The following is a 23,619-nucleotide window of genomic DNA, read 5'->3' on the forward strand; positions in this document are numbered from 1 at the left end:
CAGCCTCATAGATAGTAGCTACAAAGTAATGAAGCGTAAGTTCCCATCTATTCAAGCACAAGTTCTGGGAGAAGAGTCCGCTTGATGATATTAATATTGAGTATGCAGCCGTGAGATGCTTATGTTGCGTATCAACCGTATCGTACAATTCTTGCCTCGCAACTATGGACAACGGCACGAAGCTACCTCCGCAAGCAACAAGAACAAAGCATTGCAACCCAGTTCAACGGGTGGCGCAGAGGCTTCTTCATCGAGCATCTGCAAAGTAGAACAAGTATTGGTTGGCACGAAGCGACCAAGTGGGGATGAAGGGTGGACACAAATTCGCATGAGTGATGGGCATGAATATTGGAGTGCCGCGTCCTGGAAATTTCCCATGTATTATGAAACAAGCCCTCCTCATTATCTTGAGGGCGAGTGGGATGATTGGCCAGAGGACAAGAAGCCGAAGATAGATTGGAGTGATGTGCCTGCCGACACACCCGTGTTCTATGCTAAGTGAAGTGTGTATGTTCATACCAGGCTTTTTGTGTAAATGTGATGAACTACTTGTCTAAAATGCAAAGTGTGTGTTTTGCACTTGAAAACATCTTCAAGGAATTTGCTGTGTGTACGTCGAAAATTCAAGTGTGTGAGTGTGTAGCTGAATAAGGGCTACTATGTTATTTTGTGCGTGTGATCCTTTGTTACAAATGCAAACCCTGTCTCTACACCTGAACAAATGTTAAACGTTTTAATCCCCGTGTTCATACTGTGTTTTTATGTATGTATCTGAGATGTTTACTCTTCATCATGAAAAATGATCAACAAATATGTACCAACCCTCATATGTACTTTTTATCAACAATTGAGTTAATGTTTTACCAACCCATTTAATTTTTTGTTACCTCTTTCTTTTTAGTTTCTTTTTTATTTTTTGTTGTAGACAAAAGGTGGTCCTTCTTGTTTTTTAAGGGAGCAAGGGAAAAAATAATTATCTACCCATGCATTCAGTATTCATCAACACATGAGTTCACGTGTTACCGACCCATTTTCGTTATTTTTAGCCGCATCTATTTTTTTTCTTATATATGAACCTTTTGGTTTCTTTTTTGTTTCTCACGTGAATAGGGTGAACCTACTTATCAACCCTCCCATGCACTCTTCATCAATAGGTGGCTCAATGTTTTACCAACCTATCTACTCTCTTGTTACCATCTTATTTTCTTTCTTTTTCTATAGACAAATGTGGTACTTTTTGGTATTTTAAGTTAATAAGGGAACCTACTTATCACCCCTCCCATGCACTCTTCATCAATAGGTGCCTCAATGTTTTTACCAACCCATCTACTATTTTGTTACCTCCTTTTTTTTTCTTTTTCTCTACACAAAGGTGGTCCTTTTGGTATTTCAAGGGAACAAGGGAACCTACTTATCAACCCTCCCATGCACTCTTCATCAATAGGTGACTCAATGTTTTACCAACCATCTACTCTCTTGTTACCTTCTTCTTTCTTTCTTTTTCTATAGACAAAGGTGGTCTTTTTTGGTTCTTTAAGGGAATAAGGGAACGTACTTTATCAACCCTCCCATGTAATCTTAATCAATAGGTGGCTTAATGTTTTACCAACACATCTACTCTTTTGTTACCTGCTTTTTTTTCTGTACACAAAGGTGGTCCTTTTTGTTTTTTAAGGCAACAAGGGAACCTACTTATCAACCCTCCCATACACTCTTCATCAACAGGTGACTTAATGTTTTATCAACCCATCTATTATCCTCTAACCATCTTCTTTCTTCCTTTTTTCCGTAGACAAATGTGGTCCTTTTGTTATTTTAGGGAACAAGGTAACCTACTTATCAACCCTCCCATGCACTCTTCATGAATAGGTGGCTCAATGTTTTACCAACCCATCTACTCTTTTGTTACCTCCTTCTTTTTTTTCTTTTTTTGTACACAAAGGTGGTCTTTTTTGTTTTTTAAGGGAACAAGGGAACCTACTTACCAACCATCCCATGCACTCTTCATCAATAGGTGACTCAATGTTTTATCAACCCATCTACTCTCTTTGTTACCTCCTTCTTTTTATTTCTCTTTTTTTTGTACACAAAGTTGGTCCTTTTTGGTTTCTTAAGGGAACAAGGGAACCTACTTATCAACCCTCCCATGCACTCTTTATCAATAGGTGGCTCAATGTTTTACCAACCCATCTACTCTCTTGTTACCTCCTTATTTCTTTCTTTTTCTGTAGACAAAGGTGGTCCTTTTTGGTTTTTAAGGGAATAAGGGAACCTAATTATCAACCCTCCCATGCTCTCTTGATCAATATCTGGCTCAATGTTTTTATCAACCAATCTACTCTCTTGTTACCATCTTATTTTCTTTTCTTTTTCTGTAGACAAAGGTGGTCCTTTTTGGTTTTTTAAGGGAATAAGGGAACCTAATTATCAACCCTCCCATGCACTCTTGATCAATATCTGGCTCAATGTTTTATCAACCCATCTACTCTCTTGTTATCTCCTTATTTCTTTTCTTTTTTCTGTAGACAAAGGTGGTCCTTTTTGGTTTTTTAAGGGAATAAGGGAATCTAATTATCAACCCTCCCATGCACTCTTGATCAATATCTGGCTCAATGTTTTATCAACCCATCTACTCTCTTGTTACCTCCTTATTTCTTTCTTTTTCTGTAGACAAAGGTGGTCCTTTTTGGTTTTTTAAGGGAATAAGGGAACCTAATTATCAACCATCCCATGCAATCTTCATCAATAGGTGGCTGAATGTTTTATCAACCCATCTACTCTCTTGTTACCATCTTCTTTCTTTCTTTTTCTTTAGACAAAGGTGGTTCTTTTTGGTTTTTTAAGGGAATAAGGGAACCTACTTATCAACCCTCCCATAAGGGAACCTACTTATCAACCCTCCCATGCAATCTTCATCAATAGGTGGCTCAATGTTTTATCAACCCATCTACTCTCTTGTTACCATCTTCTTTCTTTCTTTTCTGTAGACAAAGGTGGTCCTTTTTGGTTTTTTAAGGGAATAAGGGAACCTACTTATCATCCCTCCCATGCACTCTTCATCAATATGTGGCTCAATGTTTTTATTAACCCATCTACTCTCTTGTTACCATCTTCTTTGTTTCTTTTTCTGTAGACAAAGGTGGTCCTTTTTGATTTTTTAAGGGAACAAGGGAACCTACTTATCAACCCTCCCATGCAATCTTGATCAATAGGTGGCTCAATGTTTTATCAACCCATCTACTCTCTTGTTACCATCTTCTTTCTTTCTTTTTCTCGTAGACAAAGGTGGTCCTTTTTTGGTTTTTTAAGGGAACAAGGGAACCTACTTATCAACCCTCCCATGCAATCTTCATCAATAGGTGGCTCAATGTTTTATCAACCCATCTACTCTCTTGTTACCATCTTCTTTCTTTCTTTTTCTGTAGACAAAGGTGGTCCTTTTTTGGTTTTTTAAGGGAACAAGGGAACCTACTTTTCAACCCTCCCATGCAATCTTCATCAATAGGTGGCTCAATGTTTTATCAACCCATCTACTCTCTTGTTACCATCTTCTTTCTTTCTTTTTCTGTAGACAAAGGTGGTCCTTTTTTTGGTTTTTCAAGGGAATAAGGGAACCTAGTTATCAACTCTCCCACGCACTCTTGATCAATATGTGGCTCAATGTTTTATCAACCCATCTACTCTCTTGTTACCATCTTCTTTCTTTCTTTTTCTGTAGACAAAGGTGGTCCTTTTTGGTTTTTTAAGGGAATAAGGGAACCTACTTATCAAGCCTCCCATGCAATCTTCATCAATAGGTGGCTCAATGTTTTACCAACCCATCTACTCTCTTGTTACCTCCTTCTTTCTTTCTTTTTCTGTAGACAAAGGTGGTCCTTTTTGGTTTTTTAAGGGAATAAGGGAACCTACTTATCAACCATCCGATGCACTCTTCATCAATAGGTGGCTCAATGTTTTACCAACCCATCTACTCTCTTGTTACCTCCTTCTTTTTTTCTTTTCCTGTACACAAAGGTGTTCCTTTTTGTTTTTTAAGGGAACAAGGGAACCTACTTATCAACCATCCGATGCACTCTTCATCAATAGGTGGCTCAATGTTTTACCAACCCATCTACTCTCTTGTTACCTCCTTCTTTTTTTCTTTTCCTGTACACAAAGGTGTTCCTTTTTGTTTTTTAAGGACAAGGGAACCTACTTATCAACCATCCGATGCACTCTTCATCAATAGGTGGCTCAATGTTTTACCAACCCATCTACTCTCTTGTTACCTCCTTCTTTTTTTCTTTTCTTGTACACAAAGGTGTTCCTTTTTGTTTTTTAAGGGAACAAGGGAACCTACTTATCAACCATCCGATGCACTCTTCATCAATAGGTGGCTCAATGTTTTACCAACCCATCTACTCTCTTGTTACCTCCTTCTTTTTTTCTTTTCCTGTACACAAAGGTGGTCCCTTTTGTTATTTAAGGGAACAAGGGAACCTACTTATCAACCATCCGATGCACTCTTCATCAATAGGTGGCTCAATGTTTTACCAACCCATCCACTCTCTTGTTACCTCCTTCTTTTTTTCTTTTCCTGTACACAAAGGTGGTCCTTTTTGTTTTTTAAGGGAACAAGGGAACCTACTTATCAACCATCCGATGCACTCTTCATCAATAGTTGGCTCAATGTTTTACCAACCCATCTACTCTCTTGTTACCTCCTTCTTTTTTTTCTTTTCATGTACACAAAGGTGGTCCTTTTTGTTTTTTAAGGGAACAAGGGAACCTACTTATCAACCATCCGATGCACTCTTCATCAATAGTTGGCTCAATGTTTTACCAACCCATCTACTCTCTTGTTACCTCCTTCTTCTTTTTTTTTTTCCCTGTACACAAAGGTGGTCCTTTTTGTTTTTTAAGGGAACAAGGGAACCTACTTATCAACCATCCGATGCACTCTTCATCAATAGTTGGCTCAATGTTTTACCAACCCATCTACTCTCTTGTTACCTCCTTCTTTTTTTTTCTTTTCCTGTACACAAAGGTGGTCCTTTTTGTTTTTTAAGGGAACAAGGGAACCTACTTATCAACCATCCGATGCACTCTTCATCAATAGGTGGTTCAATGTTTTACCAACCCATCTACTCTCTTGTTACCTCCTTCTTTTTTTTCTTTTTCCTGTACACAAAGGTGGTCATTTTTGTTTTTTAAGGGAACAAGGGAACCTACTTATCAACCATCCGATGCACTCTTCATCAATAGGTGGCTCAATGTTTTACCAACCCATCTACTCTCTTGTTACCTCCTTCTTTTTTTCTTTTCCTGTACACAAAGGTGGTCCTTTTTGTTTTTTAAGGGAACAAGGGAACCTACTTATCAACCATCCGATGCACTCTTCATCAATAGGTGGCTCAATGTTTTACCAACCCATCTACTCTCTTGTTACCTCCTTTTTTTTCTTTTCCTGTACACAAAGGTGGTCCTTTTTGTTATTTAAGGGAACAAGGGAACCTACTTATCAACCATCCGATGCACTCTTCATCAATAGGTGGCTCAATGTTTTACCAACCCATCTACTCTCTTGTTACCTCCTTCTTTTTTTTTCTTTTTCTGTACACAAAGGTGGTCCTTTTTGTTTATCAACTCTACTTATCAACCCTCCCATGAACTCTTCATCAACACCTTAGTCCATATGTTACCAACACTCCCATTCAGTCTTTATCAACATGTATATGGAAGCTTAACCAACACCTACATTATTATGTTACCAAGAAGGAATTGCGGAAGAAGGGAATTGTCATGTTGCAAGTCGTAGTTCATTTCATTTGCAAGTGGATTATGCTGCTCCCCTCCCTTTTTTTAACCCTAAAATTTCACTAGCCCAAAAAGAGAATAAGGGAATAGTTAATATTTTACTACGTGAACATGTAAAGGGAATTGCCCACGTGCAGCAAGCAAATTAACGTACGACAACCCAACTTGTGTCACGAGCGGAAAGGGAATTGCCACGAAAGAGAATTGCCACGAGCGGAAAGGGAATTGTCACGAGCGGAAGGCAAATCAATTAAGGCACGTAACCTCTGTGGTCCACAATTACCACGAAAAGGAAAACGCGTTTTTATGGTTTTATTCCCAAATTGGGTTGTCCGAAACCGATCGCTTGATTTAATCCTGGCGCGCGAGCGCCAGCTAGGGCCGCCCCATACTAGAAGGGTCACGCGCGCTTTGCCGCGCCATTTTTTTCAGTTGGCGTATTTTTAATGCTTTGCGTATAGTGAGAAGCAGTGTAGTTTTTCTCCCTTTACTAATAATGCAATGATATATCGTGTTTGTGTATCACCATTTGGCCGAGGTATTTTTTTTCACGTGATCTAAATCTCTCAAGCAATTAGAAGGGACATTATTCCTTAAATGGAATTTTTGAAGTATTCGTTTGATAAGTTGAATGATCGATATGAAACAGTTCTAAACAATGATATAAAAACATGGAGGAGCAGTGTATACCAATATTTTTTTCTATTTTCTTATTTATAAGCCGCAGTGTACACCATAGCATTTGCTATATACATCAAAGCTCATGATTACAGTATCTTGATAGATATACTATTTGATTCATTTCATCAAAGCATCAAACACCTGTCCATTAATCAATACTTAAAATCAACCACGTATACATGATGACACAAAAAGGATAACACGCCAAGGGAAATTACGAATGCATGTATAATGTATTTGAAGAGAACTTGACATTGTGGTTTTTTAGAGCTCTGAATAAACCAGTTCCACCATTGGAAAGCATGTTGTTTAAGTCCACAATGGAGAGCCTATGAGCAAAAAGGACCAAAGTATACGTGGACACACACCATGCTTTCCAGGACACTGATGGAAGGCAGATAGGGAAAAGGAGGAATTAAGGGAGAGGAGAGGCACAGAAAAATAAAAAAGAGGCACCTCTTGGTGGTTGCTGCGGCTACATGCTCGGATATTACTTGCAGTCCGGTGCCAGGCAACTCCCCGTGTAATCATGGAAGCCCGCCGTCAAACCCCAGCCACGGCACCGCACACCCACCAACGCACCTGCGGAAATAAAGTAGCAAGAACAAATTTAGTCACCAGATCATTGGATTGACATACAGCAGGATAGCAGAACGGTTCACTCCCCCGCGTCGCCTCCTCCTGGTGACAGGGGGGAGGAAACCCTAGCCCGCCGCCGCCTCCCCCAACCACATCTCTCCTCCTCGTCATCCCCGGAGCCACCACCGGTCAAAGGCCGCGATGCCGGTGAAGGGGGCGGCGGGGATTCGGGCTCCCGGCTCCTGGCACGGCGATCGGGGGAGGAACGTCGCGCGAGGCTTGCTGGTGCCGGTGCGGCCATGCGGGAAGCGCCCCTGCTCCGATCTGCTCCTCCGGAGCGGCCGTGGGCCAGGGCGTGGTCGACCGGCGTCCGTTTCGGTGGAGGCTTGGGCATCTGAGGCGGCGGCCTCTGCGAGGTGATGGCAACACGGTCCCTGGCGGCGGGGGCGCCGGTCGGTGCTGGAGACCGTCTCCTCGGTCGCGCGGGTGGCGTGTGGGCGGTGGAGGGCGCTCGCAGTGGTCACCCCGTCGACCCCGCGTCAGCTGAAGACGGCGTCCGACGGTCGTGCGGTACCCACCCCAAGGCCAAGGATCTTGGCGTCCTCGTCGGCTACGCGTGCTTTGTTGGGGTGGCAGGGTCGGGGGCTCTGGCCCGGAGAGATCTTTGGCCGGCAGGGCGGCCACGGCGTCGGCGACGTCTCGGACGCCGTCATCCTTCTTGGTGGCGATGCTGAGGTACATCCCGCTTCCCTCCTCCCCTTCTGCCCGGGTGAAAACCTTAGATCTACGGATTGGGTGGCGATGGCGCTCTGGCGTCGTTCTTCTCCCTGGAGACGTCGCCTTGGGACGGCGGGAGGTGGGCGTACTGCGGGTGCCGTTTGGTCTGCTAGTAGCGGCATTTGTCGTGTCTTCTTCGGCGAGCTATGTCCTGAAGCTGAAGTCTTTTGGGTGTCGGTGAGGTGGCGGTGGCACTGCTCGTTGTTCTTCGCATGCGGTGATCTTGTATGGCGATGGTCCTTGGCATTCGCCCAGGTGCTCATGCGTGCTCTAGGGTGAGCTGCTCCGCCTGTTGATGGTTCGACGCTCTACGATCCAGGGCGAGAAGGTTGGGGCCTCCTTTGAGGGTGGAGGCGGATGGCAGGCTAGCTGCGTTGCGCCAAGACTTGATGTCGGCAGGCTCTCCGGTGGCGAGCTGCACGGCATTGCTTCTCCTAAGCTTTGACTTCTCCTTCAGATGATGGCATCGAGATCAAGTTGCGTTGTTTGTTATCTTTCGTTTGCTTGGTTCTTGATGTTTGTAAGCTGTTTTTCAGCATCTTGTAACTCTGCCGTTGTGGCTTTATTAATTTAAAGCTGGACCTTTGGTCTTATGTTTAAAATAAAGTAGCAAGAACAGTCATCAATTGGTATCCTACAAACCAGAAGCAAAGATCAAAGAAGTGCTTGAGCAGACATGTAGTTGAACAAATAATTAGACACCCATATTTAGTTGAAATTACGACACTCACAAATGTGAAACTAAAATCTCAATATGCAAAGAAATGCCCTAACATGTAGAGATTCTAGACTAAAACCTGTGAGCTTCCGCTTTCTTGCATCACCTTCATAAATCTGTAGGTTTACAATTAATAACCAAGGGAGACAATATACATATGCTGCAATACAAAATATAGATAAGCCTAGGCCAGACTTACATATGCTGCAATTCAAAATGGTCACTATGATGGGGTGCTAGATGCAAGGGCCAATATGCTCTAATTTAATCATCACCCTGATGAACATGATTTTCCTTGCACTTCAAAGCAAAATGAAAAAGTTTATACAGGGAAGAAAAACACGTAAATAATTCAGCATAGAATAGGATGTAATGAAACCAAATAAAACTATACAGTTTTGTTCACAGTTATGTGTAATACTCTTAAAAAATGTATGCATTTTCTCTAACCAATGTGTAACATAACTCAGCTGCTATGGCGTCATGCATTTAGAGTATTCTTTTCATCTCTGCAATTGTTCCAGCAATGACTGATTTGCTTACACCTTGCCCATCTAATTCAGCAATAAGAGTTGCGTAGTCATTCTCAACCTGTATCTTCTAGGCGTAAACTGGTAAGATAGGGTTAGTGGGCCGGTGATCGATTCCGCCATTTCAGCAGATGGACAGTTATCTATGCATCCCCAGGAAGACAGCAGAGTATTACCTGATTCATCGCGAAGAATCGCACCCCAAGACCATCTCTTTTCTTCCTCAAATAAGCCAACATCGAAGTATAATTTTGCCCAACCCGGTGTCAGTTTAAACTATGCACTTACAACTTACCCACCTTGTTTCTTCCCAAATTATGGAATACATCGAATAGGCTTCTTTCTTTTAGCATCAACAATTTTCTCAATGTCTCATATGCCATGAAAACGGGTCAAATAGGACTGGATAAACCGAGAGGTTGTGCATCCATCATTTAGAATGTAAAAGAATGTTAGTCCATATAAAGATACTTAAATGTCCGTGGAATGGAACTGATTAAGAACAAAACTAAGATTTGTCACCCACAAAAAAGTCATGTTCCATCCATCCTAACAAAAAAGAAAATGAGCATGTGAAAGGGGGAAAACCTGAATAGATGTACACACTACTTTAATGCAACTAATCTCTGAAACAACATAATAGAGAAACAAACATCTCTTTTTCATGTGCTACATGCTAGCAGCTCATCCATTCTAGAATTGTTTCAGTTCAAATGTGACCTACCAAAAAAGACATGAGATCAATCAATAGGAGAAAAGACTACCCAGAATAACAATTATGCCCACCCGTAGCAAACATTTGCAGCAATTTACATGAAGTTTAGATGGTTGACTGCAATTCCGTTGCACCAGCAACCCGTAAAAGATCTTTCTTACTCTATTAGGAGGAGAAATTTGGTGGACTCCCCTACATTCCTTATTCTTATAGGAGCACAACCTTCTGTAGATAGAAACCACTTTATAACTGCTAGAACCCCAGTTTGGAGATGGACTGTTATCTTAGGATGCAAGGATCACATTCCTTCCATTCAAAAGCTCATCAATCTAGACAGGGTCGTGAGTAATCAACTCAAAGCATCATAAGAAGCAAATTGCGTTAACACCATAACACATACATTTTGCAGTTTTTGTGCATGTACTTTGCCAAAACCTGTAAATCACTTGGCTAAAAAATGTATCTCGGCAAAGCTGAATATGGAAATAAAGAAGCGGTAGAAATAAATGTCAAGAAAATTTGAGCACATACCTCCTTATACACTCAATCAGTTTTTGATACCTCAGCTCTGAGTATCGACCTCCACAACTTCCACTTCATTTTTTGTTAGGCAACTTAGGATAAGACCAAAAATGTTCCTTCAGTAGTAGCAAAAGGCGTTCGGTTACATGCCCCTAAATAATTAGTTAATTGTAGCTCTAAGCGATTGTTTTTTGGCAGGTACTCTGCATCTCAGCTAGCCAGCTAGGGAACTATACAAAATCCAAATTAATTAACGCCATAATATATGGTTGTCAATGCTTATATGGAAAATAATTCATAATTTAAATACTGTTGAGAAGCATTTCTATGACCACAGAATCATTTTTATGTATGTACTACTTACAATTTACAGAAAGTCATGATTTATAGCTGAGTACAATAAATGGTGTGTTGTGCAAAAAAAAAATCTGAATTACTCCATGTACGTGTGGCACAATACAAATTCAGAGCAGTGGCCAAGGGACAAACGAATTGCAGGAAGTTCCATGGAACATTAAGTAGTTCATTTCCTATTAATCACAATGGTACAGCACCGGTACAACAGACCATGTAACATTAAACAAGGCAGCACTGAAAAACAAGAACTTGGGGGAAAACAATCTGCTTTACATCCGGCGTACACACCACCACGTCGTCTAGAAAAATTGAATAATCATTGCTACAGAGAGGACTTGGAGGAGAGGGAAGGAGCGTACACAGACTGCAAATCATCCAGCAGCTCGCATGTTCATCCTCCGAGCAGGCGAGATCAACATGAATCAGACCGACTTGGAAACAGAGGAAGGGATGCGGACCGAGCCGAGGGAGTCAATTGGGATGGGAGGTGATGAACGTCCCTGTCTAGCGCGGCCGCACCCCGTCGCAAGCTCCGCTGCTGTCTGCTCCTCCAAACTCCATCTCGTCGCCGTCGCCTGTCACTGCTTTCTCATGGGAGGGAGGTCGAGATCTGGATAAGGCGGTGGACATTGTGCTGGGCTGGTGCGTGGTACATATGCTGCTTGTGGTACTGCCGTGCCCGATATTTCCATCTATAGTGTTTGCAACCGACGCTTGCGGCGGCGATCGGCGGGTACGCGAGCAGCGGCCAGCGGCGACCGGCGGGCAAGGCACGCGACGGGAATGGCCAGACATCCGATGCGGCACGGCCGGTTAATGGAAACAGCATGGCGGTGCGTGCAGCACCGATGGCGGCCGGGTCAGCGGACGGAGAATGAAATTCATGAATGGAGAGAGGTGGGAGGCATTCCCCTGGATTTGGGCGTCGGTACCTAGCGAACCGACCCAGGGAACCGCCTGAGCTAAGTGGGGCCCGTACGTGAAAGGGACCTGCCGATTCACCAGAGGTGCTCCCAACCCTGGGAGCTTAGTGCATCTCCAACCGGGCGACCTATCCCGCGCCCGCGCGTCCGGATGGGTCGAAACGGACAAAACCGCGGCCCAGCGCGCGGATCCATCCCTAAAATGGATGGCCGCGGCGTCCGGGACGACCCAAACTCGACCCAAATCTGGAACGAGTTTGTGTGGCCGCGGACGCGAAAGGCCGGTCGCTCGCGTCCTCCCTTGTCCGCCCCCGGCCCGCCTCGTCTGCCTCCCAAAACACAAGCCCGTCGCCCACATCTCCCCACCGCTCCGCCGCCACCCACGGACCGGCGATTTGGGAGCGCGTCGCTGCCGGCCATCGTCGTCGAGCCGCCGGCAAGCGGCGCGAAGCATAGGTCGAGGTCCCGCGCTCGCTTTCGCCGCGTCGTAGCGCAGTCGGAGGACGCCGCCGCCGGCGCTGTTGTCCTCTCACCGTCGCGACACCTCCCGCCGTTCGCGAGCCTGCGCCGTTTCCGCCGGAGGTGAGCTCTCCCGCACCGTGTATCCAGACCGGACGTCGTCCGAGACGGCCGCTTCGCGAGTCGCTACTGAAGCATTTGGATCGCCTCCGCTCGCGAGGTGTTCGGTCAAATGCTCGAACTAAAATGTGTCCCTTTTCAGATCATGGTGGACAGCAACGACGAGTACTACTTCAAGAACTTCATCGACACGTCGTCAGAAGAGGAGTCCGACGACGATTTTTTCACGGATGATGCGCTGCTCATCCACGAGCACGTTGTCTCGCAAATCCCCGTGCATCGGGGGTCCTTGCCGGGGCGCGCGGCCGCCTTGGACCGCAAAAGAGAACGCGGCCACGACCAGCTCTACAACGACTACTTCAAACCCAAGCCATTGTTCGTGCCGTCCATGTTTCGCCGTCGTTTTCGGATGACCAGGCCGCTGTTCCGCCGGATAATGGATGCCGTGAAGATCTACGACGACTACTTCGTGCGAAAGTGGATGCAATTGGCAAGGTAGGCCTCTCTTCGTACCCGTAAATGCACGGCAGCGATTAGGATGCTCGCATATGGCGTTGCCGGTGATTTCGTAGATGAGTACACGCGCATGAGTGAGTCAACCGGCTTGGAATCGATGTACGGTGTTCCGCAGAGCCGTGATCGGTTCGCTCGGAGAACGATACCTCCGGCAACCTAATTCGGAGGACACGGCTCGTCCGTTGTCGATCAACGCTTCCAGGGGTTTTCCTGGGATGCTTGGCAGCATAGACTCGCATGCACTTGGGAGTGGAAGAACCGCCCCTTTGGTTGGCGGGGGTATACGGCGGCCATTCCGAGGGGTGCACGAGTCATTCTTGAAGTCTGTTGCTTCCCATGACACATGGATTTGGCACTCATTCTTCGGAATGGCTGGCTCGCACAATGACATCAATGTCTTTGCGGCGCTCTCCGGTGTTTGATAGGCTAGCGTACGGTCAGTCCCCTGATGTGGATTTTGAGATCAATGGCCACCACTACACGAAGGGGTACTACCTTGCTGATGGTATCTATCCACCTTGGACTACACTCGTTCCGACAATCCGAAACCCCAACTCAGAGCAGGAGGCAAGGTTTGCCAAAGAGCAGGAGGCAGCCCGGAAAGATGTCGAGCGGGCGTTTGGCATCCTCCAAGCTCGTTGGGCTATCATCGGATACCCCGCCGCAGCCTCGGGATGTGCAAACTCTGTGGGAGGTGATGACCGCTTGTGTAATCATGCATAACATGATTGTTGAGGTAGAGCGGGATGATTCACTCTTTGATAATGACTCGGGAAGGCCAAGGAGAGTTGGTTACTCCTCAGCAAGGTGCTCCGGCATCATTCCAGGACATTCTTCATGCGCACCATGAAATTCGAGATCTAGCTGTACACAACCAGCTTCAGGCTGATTTGGTCGAGCACATGTGGCAGCACGTAGGCAACAATGCCGCAAACAACAATGATGAAGGAAATCCCGAAGCCTAGAGCATTTGTATCGTTTTTTCATTTTATTTCAATAATACTTTATCCTTGATTACATGGACTATGTAATGTGTAATACATTTTGAGCATTTGTACTATTTTATATATTTTATATAATATTTTTTTGCGTTTTTCTAGTGAATTTACAAGAAAAACATAGCATAGGGCGCCGCGACCCAAATCTGCCGCGTTGGGCGCACCGCGCGACCCAAACGGACGCGCGGACGCAGGGCGCTGTCCGCGCGTCCGCTCGGGCACGCAAACGGCCCAAAACGGACGGCCCAGCGCGTCCGTTTGGGTCGCCCGGTTGGAGATGCCCTTAGAGCTCTTAGAGATTCATTTGCAAAGGCCCATATTCCTTTGCGGGGCACAAATTCACTTGTTTCACAGGATACATTCTCCTCAATATCCCACCTCCTCTTACAGGTGGATATTTTAACAATGGAACTACTAAGTTTCAGCTAGCTGAAACGTAGCTTATGTCTCAATCACGTGCTCTTACGTTGGATTTTGTTTCTGCTTGAAGATTCATGTTTGTTGTTGTTTGTATGTTGTTCAGATTCACATTAAAATACACTAAAGTAATTTGACTGAGAAATAAATTAATTTTCAGTACGACTGAGACTTACATACACCCTTTTAACAATACAATACCGTTCTAATACATGGTGCAAACGAAATCCCAAATTTTGCTTTCTAAATAGCAAATCTTGCTTGTCAAAACGGAATGTTTCGGATTAATTTTGTACAAATGTTTTCAACAGATCGTGCCTTATTATTGATATGATTCAGATTAAAGAATTCCACGTACGAAGAAAGTTGAATGCATACTAGTTAATGTCTTGTATCACCTCGATGCGAAATTTTGAGACCAATAAAAAGCACCATTTATCAAAAAATTACTAATTAGTGTCAGTTTTCTTTTGTTGGATCATGAAGGATCACAATTTCATTTCTAATCATTTTTATTCCTTTTACCTTTACATGCTACAAAAAGGATTCACCATTAGTAACAAATACTACACAATGTTGTAGTTTTTATGTGCATTGTACTAACCATACGTACGTAAAGAGCCATCGAAGCATGTTATGGCTTTGTTGTGTGTGATATAGCTAAACAGAACAAACATGTGATTTTTTGAAAAAATAATAAGTGAATGGAATATTTTAGCTTTAAAAGGTAATGAAAAGGAATCCCTGGAAAATCATACGGAGTATGTGATTCGGTCATATAAATCAAATAACTTCCTTTTTGCATGAACAAGTAAACTGCAGGCATAAAAAAGGGTCGGATTTTCAATCCTCGAAAATGACTTAAGACATCTCTGAATCAAAGGGCACCTGAACTATCATGTCCCAAAGCATTTTACTCTACCATCAAATTAATTTCTGACAATAAACATTGTACTAGAAAAGTTTCAGAAATCCGAAAAATACTACTCCCTCCATCCATAAAGAGATGTCGGAGATTCATATATTCAGATGTATTTATAGAGTGTCTACATACATTCAAATTTAGACAAACTTCATTGATAGATGTAGTACTTACCTACATATTCTATGGTCAAGCTACATACATACTCCGTACAAGACTTGGTTAAAAACATGAGAATTTGCAATGTGTACAATTTTTTGTGAATCTGTAAAAAACAAACTTATCATCTTTTTGCGAAACCAATTACGAGTAGGAGTATCTTTTTTCAGAAATCAGAATTAGTATACGACTTCGCGTAACCTTCGAGCACGGGTTAGACTCCGGCTCGGAGTCGAGAAGAGTCTCGACTTGCAGTTGCAGGAGCCTGCCCCTCGGCTGCTTTATTCCCTGCGCCGAAAGAGGTCCACCACAAAGGAAGAAGAGGGAGAGAAACGGGGACAAGAAGAGGCATCGCGATGTCGGCCGAGACGGAGAAGACCGCCGCCGCGCCCGCGCCGGCGCCCGCGCCGCTACGGTGCCAGCGCATAGGCTGCGATGCCATGTTCACCGACGACGACAACCCCGACGGCTCCTGCCACTACCACCCCAACGTAAGCTCCCTCATCCCCAAAATCGCTTCGCTTCCTCCAGCCCCAGTGGAGTGGATCAGGAGTTCCTCTGCCCCGCCTCAGTTGTAGACCCTAGGATTGCTTCTCCGATCTGGCCGCAGTAGCTCGCAACCTTGAGCCGTATGCTTAGGATCCGGGTGGAGTCGGCAGTCAAGGGCTTTACGTGCTCTGTGTCCACGGAGACCTTGAATACGAACTCTGCTGTGTCGTAGGAGTTTTAATCTGCCCAAATCTTCGCTTCTTTGTGCTATTGGAGACAGTCTCAAGAGACGACTTGGGAAACCATATACAGTTATTGTGTTGTTGATGTCAAGATCTTCTCGACTCAATGGATGATGATAGCTAGATATCATGCGCCTGCTAATTGCATTGTTCAGCGAGAAGCGGCTGTTTATGGCATTGACCATAGATGCTACAAGTAAATGCAGGTCACATGCTCACATGCAAATTTACCATGTGAAGATAGCTATTTAGGCACTTCATGCACTGCGGCAGTGTTCTATTCTTAATAACTATGGTTAATCAGTAGCGTTTTTATACCAATGCTAGAAGTAACTGCAACGCAAGGTAGAGCATAACTACCTGTTGTTCAAGCAGTTCTCCTTTTTCACCTAACAAAAAAAGTATAATTTCTCAACACGAAGCACTAGTTCCTTGGCAATCTCAATTTCGGTTGTGATATATATTCACCAGTTGAACTATTGTAAATCTTGAAAGTTCTCTAAAAATACTAGTAAGGTGCATACGTAACACCAACTGTTATGAGATCAAATTTGTAACACTTCTAAAAATATATTATGAACAAGTATGACATGAGCATAACTCAGCATCATTTCTCCCTTTCTGACCTGACAGACTTAATTTCTGTTTTTTGGTTTTTGTGAAGTGCTTCAACAAATATGTTTGCTTTTATAGCTAGTAGTGTTCTGACAGCTCTCTTTTTTTTTGTTGTTGCAGGGAGTAAGTTCTTCCGCTGTACCTGAGGGGTTATTTCTTTTTTTGATAAACCCATAGGTTTTCTGATATGTTATTTTCAGCCTATGTTTCATGATGGCATGAAAGAGTGGAGCTGTTGCAAGCAAAGAAGCCACGATTTTAGCTTATTTTTGGCTATTCCTGGGTAAGGATCATTTTTCCCTTACACTGCATGCACTGGCAGCATAGTCACCTTTGTTTTGTCATTCATGATGGCATGGGAATTTAAGATTGAAAATAATTATCAGCGAGTCTTTATGCATGGCAACTTGTAAATTAGTTTTTTCACTCCCTGGCTAATTTATGTTTTAACAAATGGGTGTTTGAACTTTCTTTGGCCACCGATTAGTTATTAACAACTGTATGATCAACCTATAGTCTTTCCTCTTCACTTATTGCTATCATAGTTGCTTGCAGGATAGAACAGTAAGGGACCACTTAGGTTGCTTTTAGTTGAGGGGCTAAGTGGAATGTAATATTTTCTTCTTATAAAGTTTGGACTTGGTGTTGAGTTCACTCTACCTTCATTACTTATACTCCCTCCGTCCTAAAATAAGCGACTCAACTTTGTGTAGATACATCCGTATCTAGAAAAAGTTGAGTCATTTATTTTAGGATGAAGGGAGTATATAATATATGTGGGACCAATAATCTAGTAAAAGACTCAGATAAGAAAATAAATCATCCTCACACATGGGATTACCACTCATGTAAAAGGCACCCGTTAACAAATGCATTATTATATTCACATATTGGACCAGCATTCTTGCAACTGGCAGAAGATAAACAGATGTGGGATGGCATTCAAACTCATTACTTTCCTAAAGACTGTTTCTTTGTTTATCAAACCGATTCTGTTTGGCATTTATCGAGCATACATGACCGAACAGTTTTCTGTGAGTGTGTGTGCGGTCAGCTATGTGTACCTGACATGTCTCAAACAAACAAAAAACCTGTATTTTTGCCCTTTTACTTCCCAGAATCACACAAAGGTTGCAAGACACCAAAGCTCTTTCGACAATCTCTATGCATGTGGCCTTAACTCCTTGCCTTTTTGTTCATAGCAACACATGGGCCCTGTACTAGTAGAATGGTTTGAAAACTATGGAATGCTTCCAGAGTGGTATTTTGTATGAAGAACTGAACATTTCTGATATTGTTTGGTTGAGGGAATGGAATAGAGCGAAATGATTCCATCTTGTTTTTGGTTGGAGTGATGGGGTGGTATGTATATGCTATTTGGGACTCACGTTAGAACACACGACCAGTGGAAGGAGCGAGGATGGTTTGTTCGACTATTTTTAGTTATTGTATGGTTTAACATATTGGGCTGAATATTCCCTCTGGCCTCACCTTGTTCTTTTCCATTTTTCTGCATTCCATGAACGAAACACTAGGATAACCCCAGATGCTGGAAGGCTCCGCATCATTCTCTGAATTGAACATTACCTCATAAACATATATTTGTAATCCACACTTGCTGTTTCTGTATGCTACTACTCCCTCCGTCCCAAAATGTAAGGCACATTCTGTTTTGCACGGTATTTGATGCATGACTTTGACCACTAATATATACTGTACCAAATTATATGGATTGGGAATGTATAAATGGTATCGTTGTATTTGTCTTGCAAACTCTTTCACTTCATACTAATTTTGTGGACATATTATAAGTATAAATCATAGTCAAATTTGTTAGTTGTTGACCAGCGAAAATCAAGGGTGCCTTATATTTTGGGACGGAGGGAGTACTATCTGATAAGGAAAACTGTTTTGAGTGTGGCCTTTTGACTCCCAGGAGCATATGCTCCGGATGATAGATAAATTCAAACTAAAAAAATATCTGTTTTTTTTACATTGTACATGCTCGTGGCTTCTACATGTCTGCAAAGTTTCATGAAGAGAAGACATTTGTTGTGTCCTAGGGGAAAAATGCCGTAAAAAGCAATTTTTGGAGCACCAATTTTTTTTTATGCAGGTCACAAAAATGGCTTTTTTCCTGAACATTGATGTGCAAACATAGGACACAGTGACACACACACATGTACATGTGTCAAAATTGTCTGATTTTTTGTATATTTGGAATGCCCATTTGTTTAGACTGGAGCCATGTGCTCCCGGCCTCCATTTTGAATTTCTGAACCGTCATTTGCATTTATTTTGATTCATTTGAAGCCTGCTATTATACAGTACAGTTATGTTCTTAATGCCACGTGATACCGGATTGTAACACCTGCAATCCGGGTGCAGACTTAAAACAGGTTCTAGGATAAACCTGAAATCATGTCTTTGTGTCAACCGAGTTACAAAAAAAAATTATGATCTGTAAAATATTTCATTTTATCCATTGCCTCCCATTCTAGACCACACCATCCTTACTAAATAACTGACCGCGTGCTCTATCACGGTGTAGATGTGCCACAGGGAAGCATACAAGTGAAAAACCAGTCACGAAAGCTGTTTCTCTTAACACCCCAAAGGCAGCTCTCCCAAAGGCAGCTCCAATCCAGTCTTCTAACCAGGGTGTGGAATCTGGGGCCTGCTCAAGGTGCCGTCAGGGTTTCTTTTGTTCTGACCATGGTGAGTTTGTGTATTGAATACTTCGGAACACTTCACTTCAATGCAACCTTTCACAAGTTCTAATTGCTAACTGAATGAACTATGCATCGATGTATTTTTAGGATCACAGCCCAAGCCACAAAAACAAGTTGCTGTAAATGGTACAGATGCGGAACCTATTGAGAAATGCTCGGTTCCGCTGCCCAAGAAAAAAGTTGATCTGAATGAGCCAAGGCTTTGTAAGAATAAAGGATGCGGCAAAACCTACAAGGAGAAGGATAACCATGATGCTGCGTGCGAACACCATCCAGGGCCTGCAGTTTTCCATGACAGGAAGAGGGGGGTATGTGTTTTTTTCTCGCGCTCTAAATTTTGTGTTTTTATTATTCTTGATTTTTACTGTCCGTAAATCATGCATCTGTTCTCGCAGTGGAAATGTTGTGATATTCACGTCAAGGAGTTTGATGAATTTATGGAGATACCTCCTTGCACAAAGGGGTGGCACAACGCCGATGCCGTGTGACGCTACTTTGCAATAAGATACTGTCAAGCGTAATGGTATTTGTTGTAGTATCTCCTAGTGCATAAGATTGGCATATTGCCACGATTTGTGGAGAACTACGATTGGAAGTGTGATTTGATGTTTGAGAATAGGCTGGTTGAGTTTGACACTGAGTGATTAAATCTCATATGATGTTTCATGTAATCTGGAACTGGAACTTGAAACCATATGTCAAGACTTGATTTAATTGTTCTACAGAAGGAGTTGATTAGACTTGAATGTGTCAGTTCGAAGTTGAATGTGAAGCCATTCGAAGCCAGATATTCTGGCACATGTGCAGTGTTCTGCTGCTGCCCTAATGAATTCCGTTGGTGATGGCTGATGCTGTGGCTTTACTTCCTCCTGCATCCTCATTTTAGGTAGTAACAAATACTGACGATTTATTCTGGAATCAGAACTTGAAGTTTTGATTTAATTGTTCTACAAGGGGAACTAATTAGACTTGAATCGTGTCTGTTTGAAGTTGAATGTGATGCCATTCGAAGCCAGATATTCTGGCACGTGTGCACTGTATTTCCTTCTGCATCCTTCCTCAATTTAGGGAACAAATACTCACGCATTATTGCTCGCTGTTTACATGCATACTGGGACATCACTGACATCGATCACTAACGGTTACCGCAATCTTGGGTGAAAGAAAATCAACAGAATTCTAAGAGTAGATTGCTGCAAACTTGGCTGAAAGGAAATTCCCAAATCTTTCTATTCTTAATAGGTGATCCCATTTTCCTGCACATGCAAGGTATCCACTTCATCATCCACCTCCAAGCAATCATAGCTTGCCACCTAAGATAATTTGCCACCTAATCAAAAGAAAAAAAAACTTCCTTCACGCATTTGTGTTCCGTTATGTTCAACACGTTAATGCAGCCGAGGTGCAACCCATGAGAATTTACTAGCCCACATGCAGCCGTTTGATGTACTCCCTCCGGCTGGAAAAAGGTGTCGGACCCGCCATTTTACGATTCGGTTACTGTTCTTCTTTGGCCGCCACCATCACCCATAATTGACGTATCCACTTCTCCACTAAAATATGCAACGGCGCACTCTCTTCCTTCCCCACACAATCTCTGAGAGAATTAATAGCACAAGAAACTGACGGAAGTTTCTGTACATTTTTTCCAGTTTAAATGTCGTGGTCGACCTCAATTCATGGTAGCGCAAGGCTGCAAGCCAGAATTTATTTCGCATCCCATCGCCAGCAAGACATCACTTCATATTCCTTCCCGAGTCCCTACACAATCCTCATACACATAGTCAAGTAGCCAACCTCCTCCTCATGGCAACACCATGAACAACGTTCTCTCCACTTTGCTGACCTCGCTCCTTAGTCCTTACCATCAACCATCAGGGTTTGAGCATCAAATCCAATGCTATCTTCTCCACGATTTGAGCCCCTACCTGGCAGTCGTTAATTATTGATACATCATTTGTTAATCACCTCTGTTATGTACGATCCCTCTCTCCTATAATCCTTTTGACAAATCATGATCTCTCTTCTATAAAGCAGGTTGAACATGTTTCCTTATTATGTTCTCATTTTGATTGTAGGTTGCGTCACTTCGTACTAACGAGGCCATCGGCCTAGCATCCAGGATGACCTCCGCAACTTTTTCTGTTATGGTTTCTTTTCGCAGGCACTTCTATGAATATCGTCCTTTAAAGCTTTCAGAATTTTTGTTTATTCATTATCTCTACTTTGGTGCACTAAGATTACTCTGGTCTTTTCCTACATATTATCCTAAATGTTTAAAATTTACATCAATAGCCATGATAGCATCCACATGAATCCCAAGGTGGCATGACTCCACCGCTGTCCTCTGTGTTTTTCTCTCTCTTCCATCACGGCTGCATTTGTTCATTACATTCCAGTTTTCATCATGTCCAGTTTGGAGAATTTTTTCTATGGACCTTCCAAATGAGCTCGAGATTGACATAGCTAAAGCTAATTCGCCTTCGGTTCTTTATCTCAGTCTTCATTCTTCTGGCAGGAAACTCGATTCTGGATTGAGGTGGGTTCTCAATATTGTTTACTATGTCAAACGTTCCTTATTAGCATCCATTCGATCTGCATCAGATGCACCAATAGTACCATCCTCAAAGTTGGATGCTTCGATGATAGATTGATAGCGCACTAAAACATGCATTTTTTTTTTGGATGAAAACGATATTGATAATTGTGAGCTGGTATGTACAAAAAACGCTGGCATATTAAACTTAGGTTTCTTCTTACGGTTCATGATAGACTATTTTCTACATCGTTTTCACACATCCTTCTTCCAATTACAGTTATAAACTTAGTGCCATGAGGCAGGTGGAGGGGTTGAAGACTGAGTTTCAAGAGGGATTAATTTGATAAATGCTTGATTTTGTACTCATGATTCTCACAAGATAAGAAAAGAAATTATGTTGCATTGTAATCTTTTTTTATTTAACCATATATTTTATTAGACAATCTGTTTACAGAGATTACACATATGATCACCACACAGAATAAACATTCGTGTCAAACAACTTTGCACATATCTTTTTGCATGATAATGGAAGAGGTTGTTTTAATATGTCTTGAGCATCTATTATATCAATGCATACCCGCCGCAACGCGCGGGGTATCATCTAGTACTAAGAACACTGCAAGCACAAGGCTGCGTTCAGCCTTTGGTTCACTCATCAGGGGATGCCGATGATTGGGATGAAAGGGAAGACGTAGATGAGAGGGATTCCCAGGCCGTAGGGCGGGCTGCTGCGCCCAACGCGTGGTGCAGTCATGGCCGGCGGGCTGGGCAACCGCGGTGCAGGCGTCGGGGGTGGCTGCTTGTCGCCGCCGCCACCGGTGGCGGCCATCGTCGCTGCGAGGGCTCCGCACCTCGTGAAGACGGCGAGGCGTGATCCCAACGCGTACGTGCCTGGCTCCCGCCCGGCGACGACGCGCGCAACCGCGAGGCTCTGCGGCGCGCAGAGCTGCTCCGTGCCCCCGAGGACCCTCGCCGCGCACCGCGAAACGTCCGGCGCCTCCGGCATGGCCACGCCGAAGCTTCCGCCGCCGTCCGTCTGCGCCGCGTGCAGCCCCGCGCTGTCACCCTCCACGCCGCGGCATTGCACCGCCACCACCACACCTGGCACATATATATACAAAGTAGCGTGCAAGTGTGACGACTGTAACCCTAGCAACGAAGCACGCGCCTGGCTCGTTAAGTGCGGTACGTACCGGAGAGGTCGTGGCCGGCGGCGCAGTCGAGGCAGGCGACGGAGCCGCGGAGCGTCTCGCCGGAGAGCGCGCCGAGCTGGGCGAGCACGATGGCGACGAGGAGGAAGAGGCCGCCGCGAATCCAGACGAGTGCCATGAGCACTGCGCTGCACGTAACGTCGAGCTACTGTACACGTCTACTAGTGCCTGTGCCTGCCCTATTTGTACTGGTACGAGGAGTCGCGCATTGATTGCATGCTCGCTGGGGCAGATGGGGCTGAGAGACCAGGCGAGATTTTTTTTTTTTATGGAGAAAATGGCGAGATTTTGTTTTTTGTTTGGAGTAATTACGTCGATCTCCTCTTTTGCTCATGGAAGATTGGTTGGAGCCCCGGCATGGGCCGGCCTCATTTACAGGGCCAGCTAACTTTCCGGCCGCATTCACTCGTCGACTGCACACATTAGTACACGGCCGGGCATAGAAAGGCTTCATTGTGCCCTTCTATGGTGTACCCATGTTGTCACGTACATAGGGGGCACTTGATCTTAGCCAACAGCAGCTGGTACGTTTTTTTTTTCTTTTGAAGGAAAGACAGATACCGCTTGAGATTTATTATTTATAGAAAATGAGTATTACC

General features: G+C 43.7%; 1 protein-coding gene across 1 annotated transcript; it reads left to right on the plus strand.

The window, feature by feature from the left end:
* The first annotated feature begins 7,475 nt into the window (after positions 1-7,475).
* Positions 7,476-19,989, plus strand: LOC124690086 (cysteine and histidine-rich domain-containing protein RAR1). The gene is given in 9 exon segments (XM_047223521.1): positions 7,476-7,685; positions 15,408-15,437; positions 15,440-15,520; positions 15,522-15,680; positions 16,656-16,658; positions 16,736-16,818; positions 19,087-19,253; positions 19,355-19,575; positions 19,663-19,989. Coding segments are annotated over 9 exon segments (1,047 nt in total). The 3' UTR covers positions 19,756-19,989.
* The last annotated feature ends 3,630 nt before the right edge of the window (positions 19,990-23,619 follow it).

Source organism: Lolium rigidum, chromosome 2, assembly GCF_022539505.1.
Source record: "Lolium rigidum isolate FL_2022 chromosome 2, APGP_CSIRO_Lrig_0.1, whole genome shotgun sequence".
Classification (NCBI taxonomy): Eukaryota; Viridiplantae; Streptophyta; class Magnoliopsida; order Poales; family Poaceae; genus Lolium; species Lolium rigidum.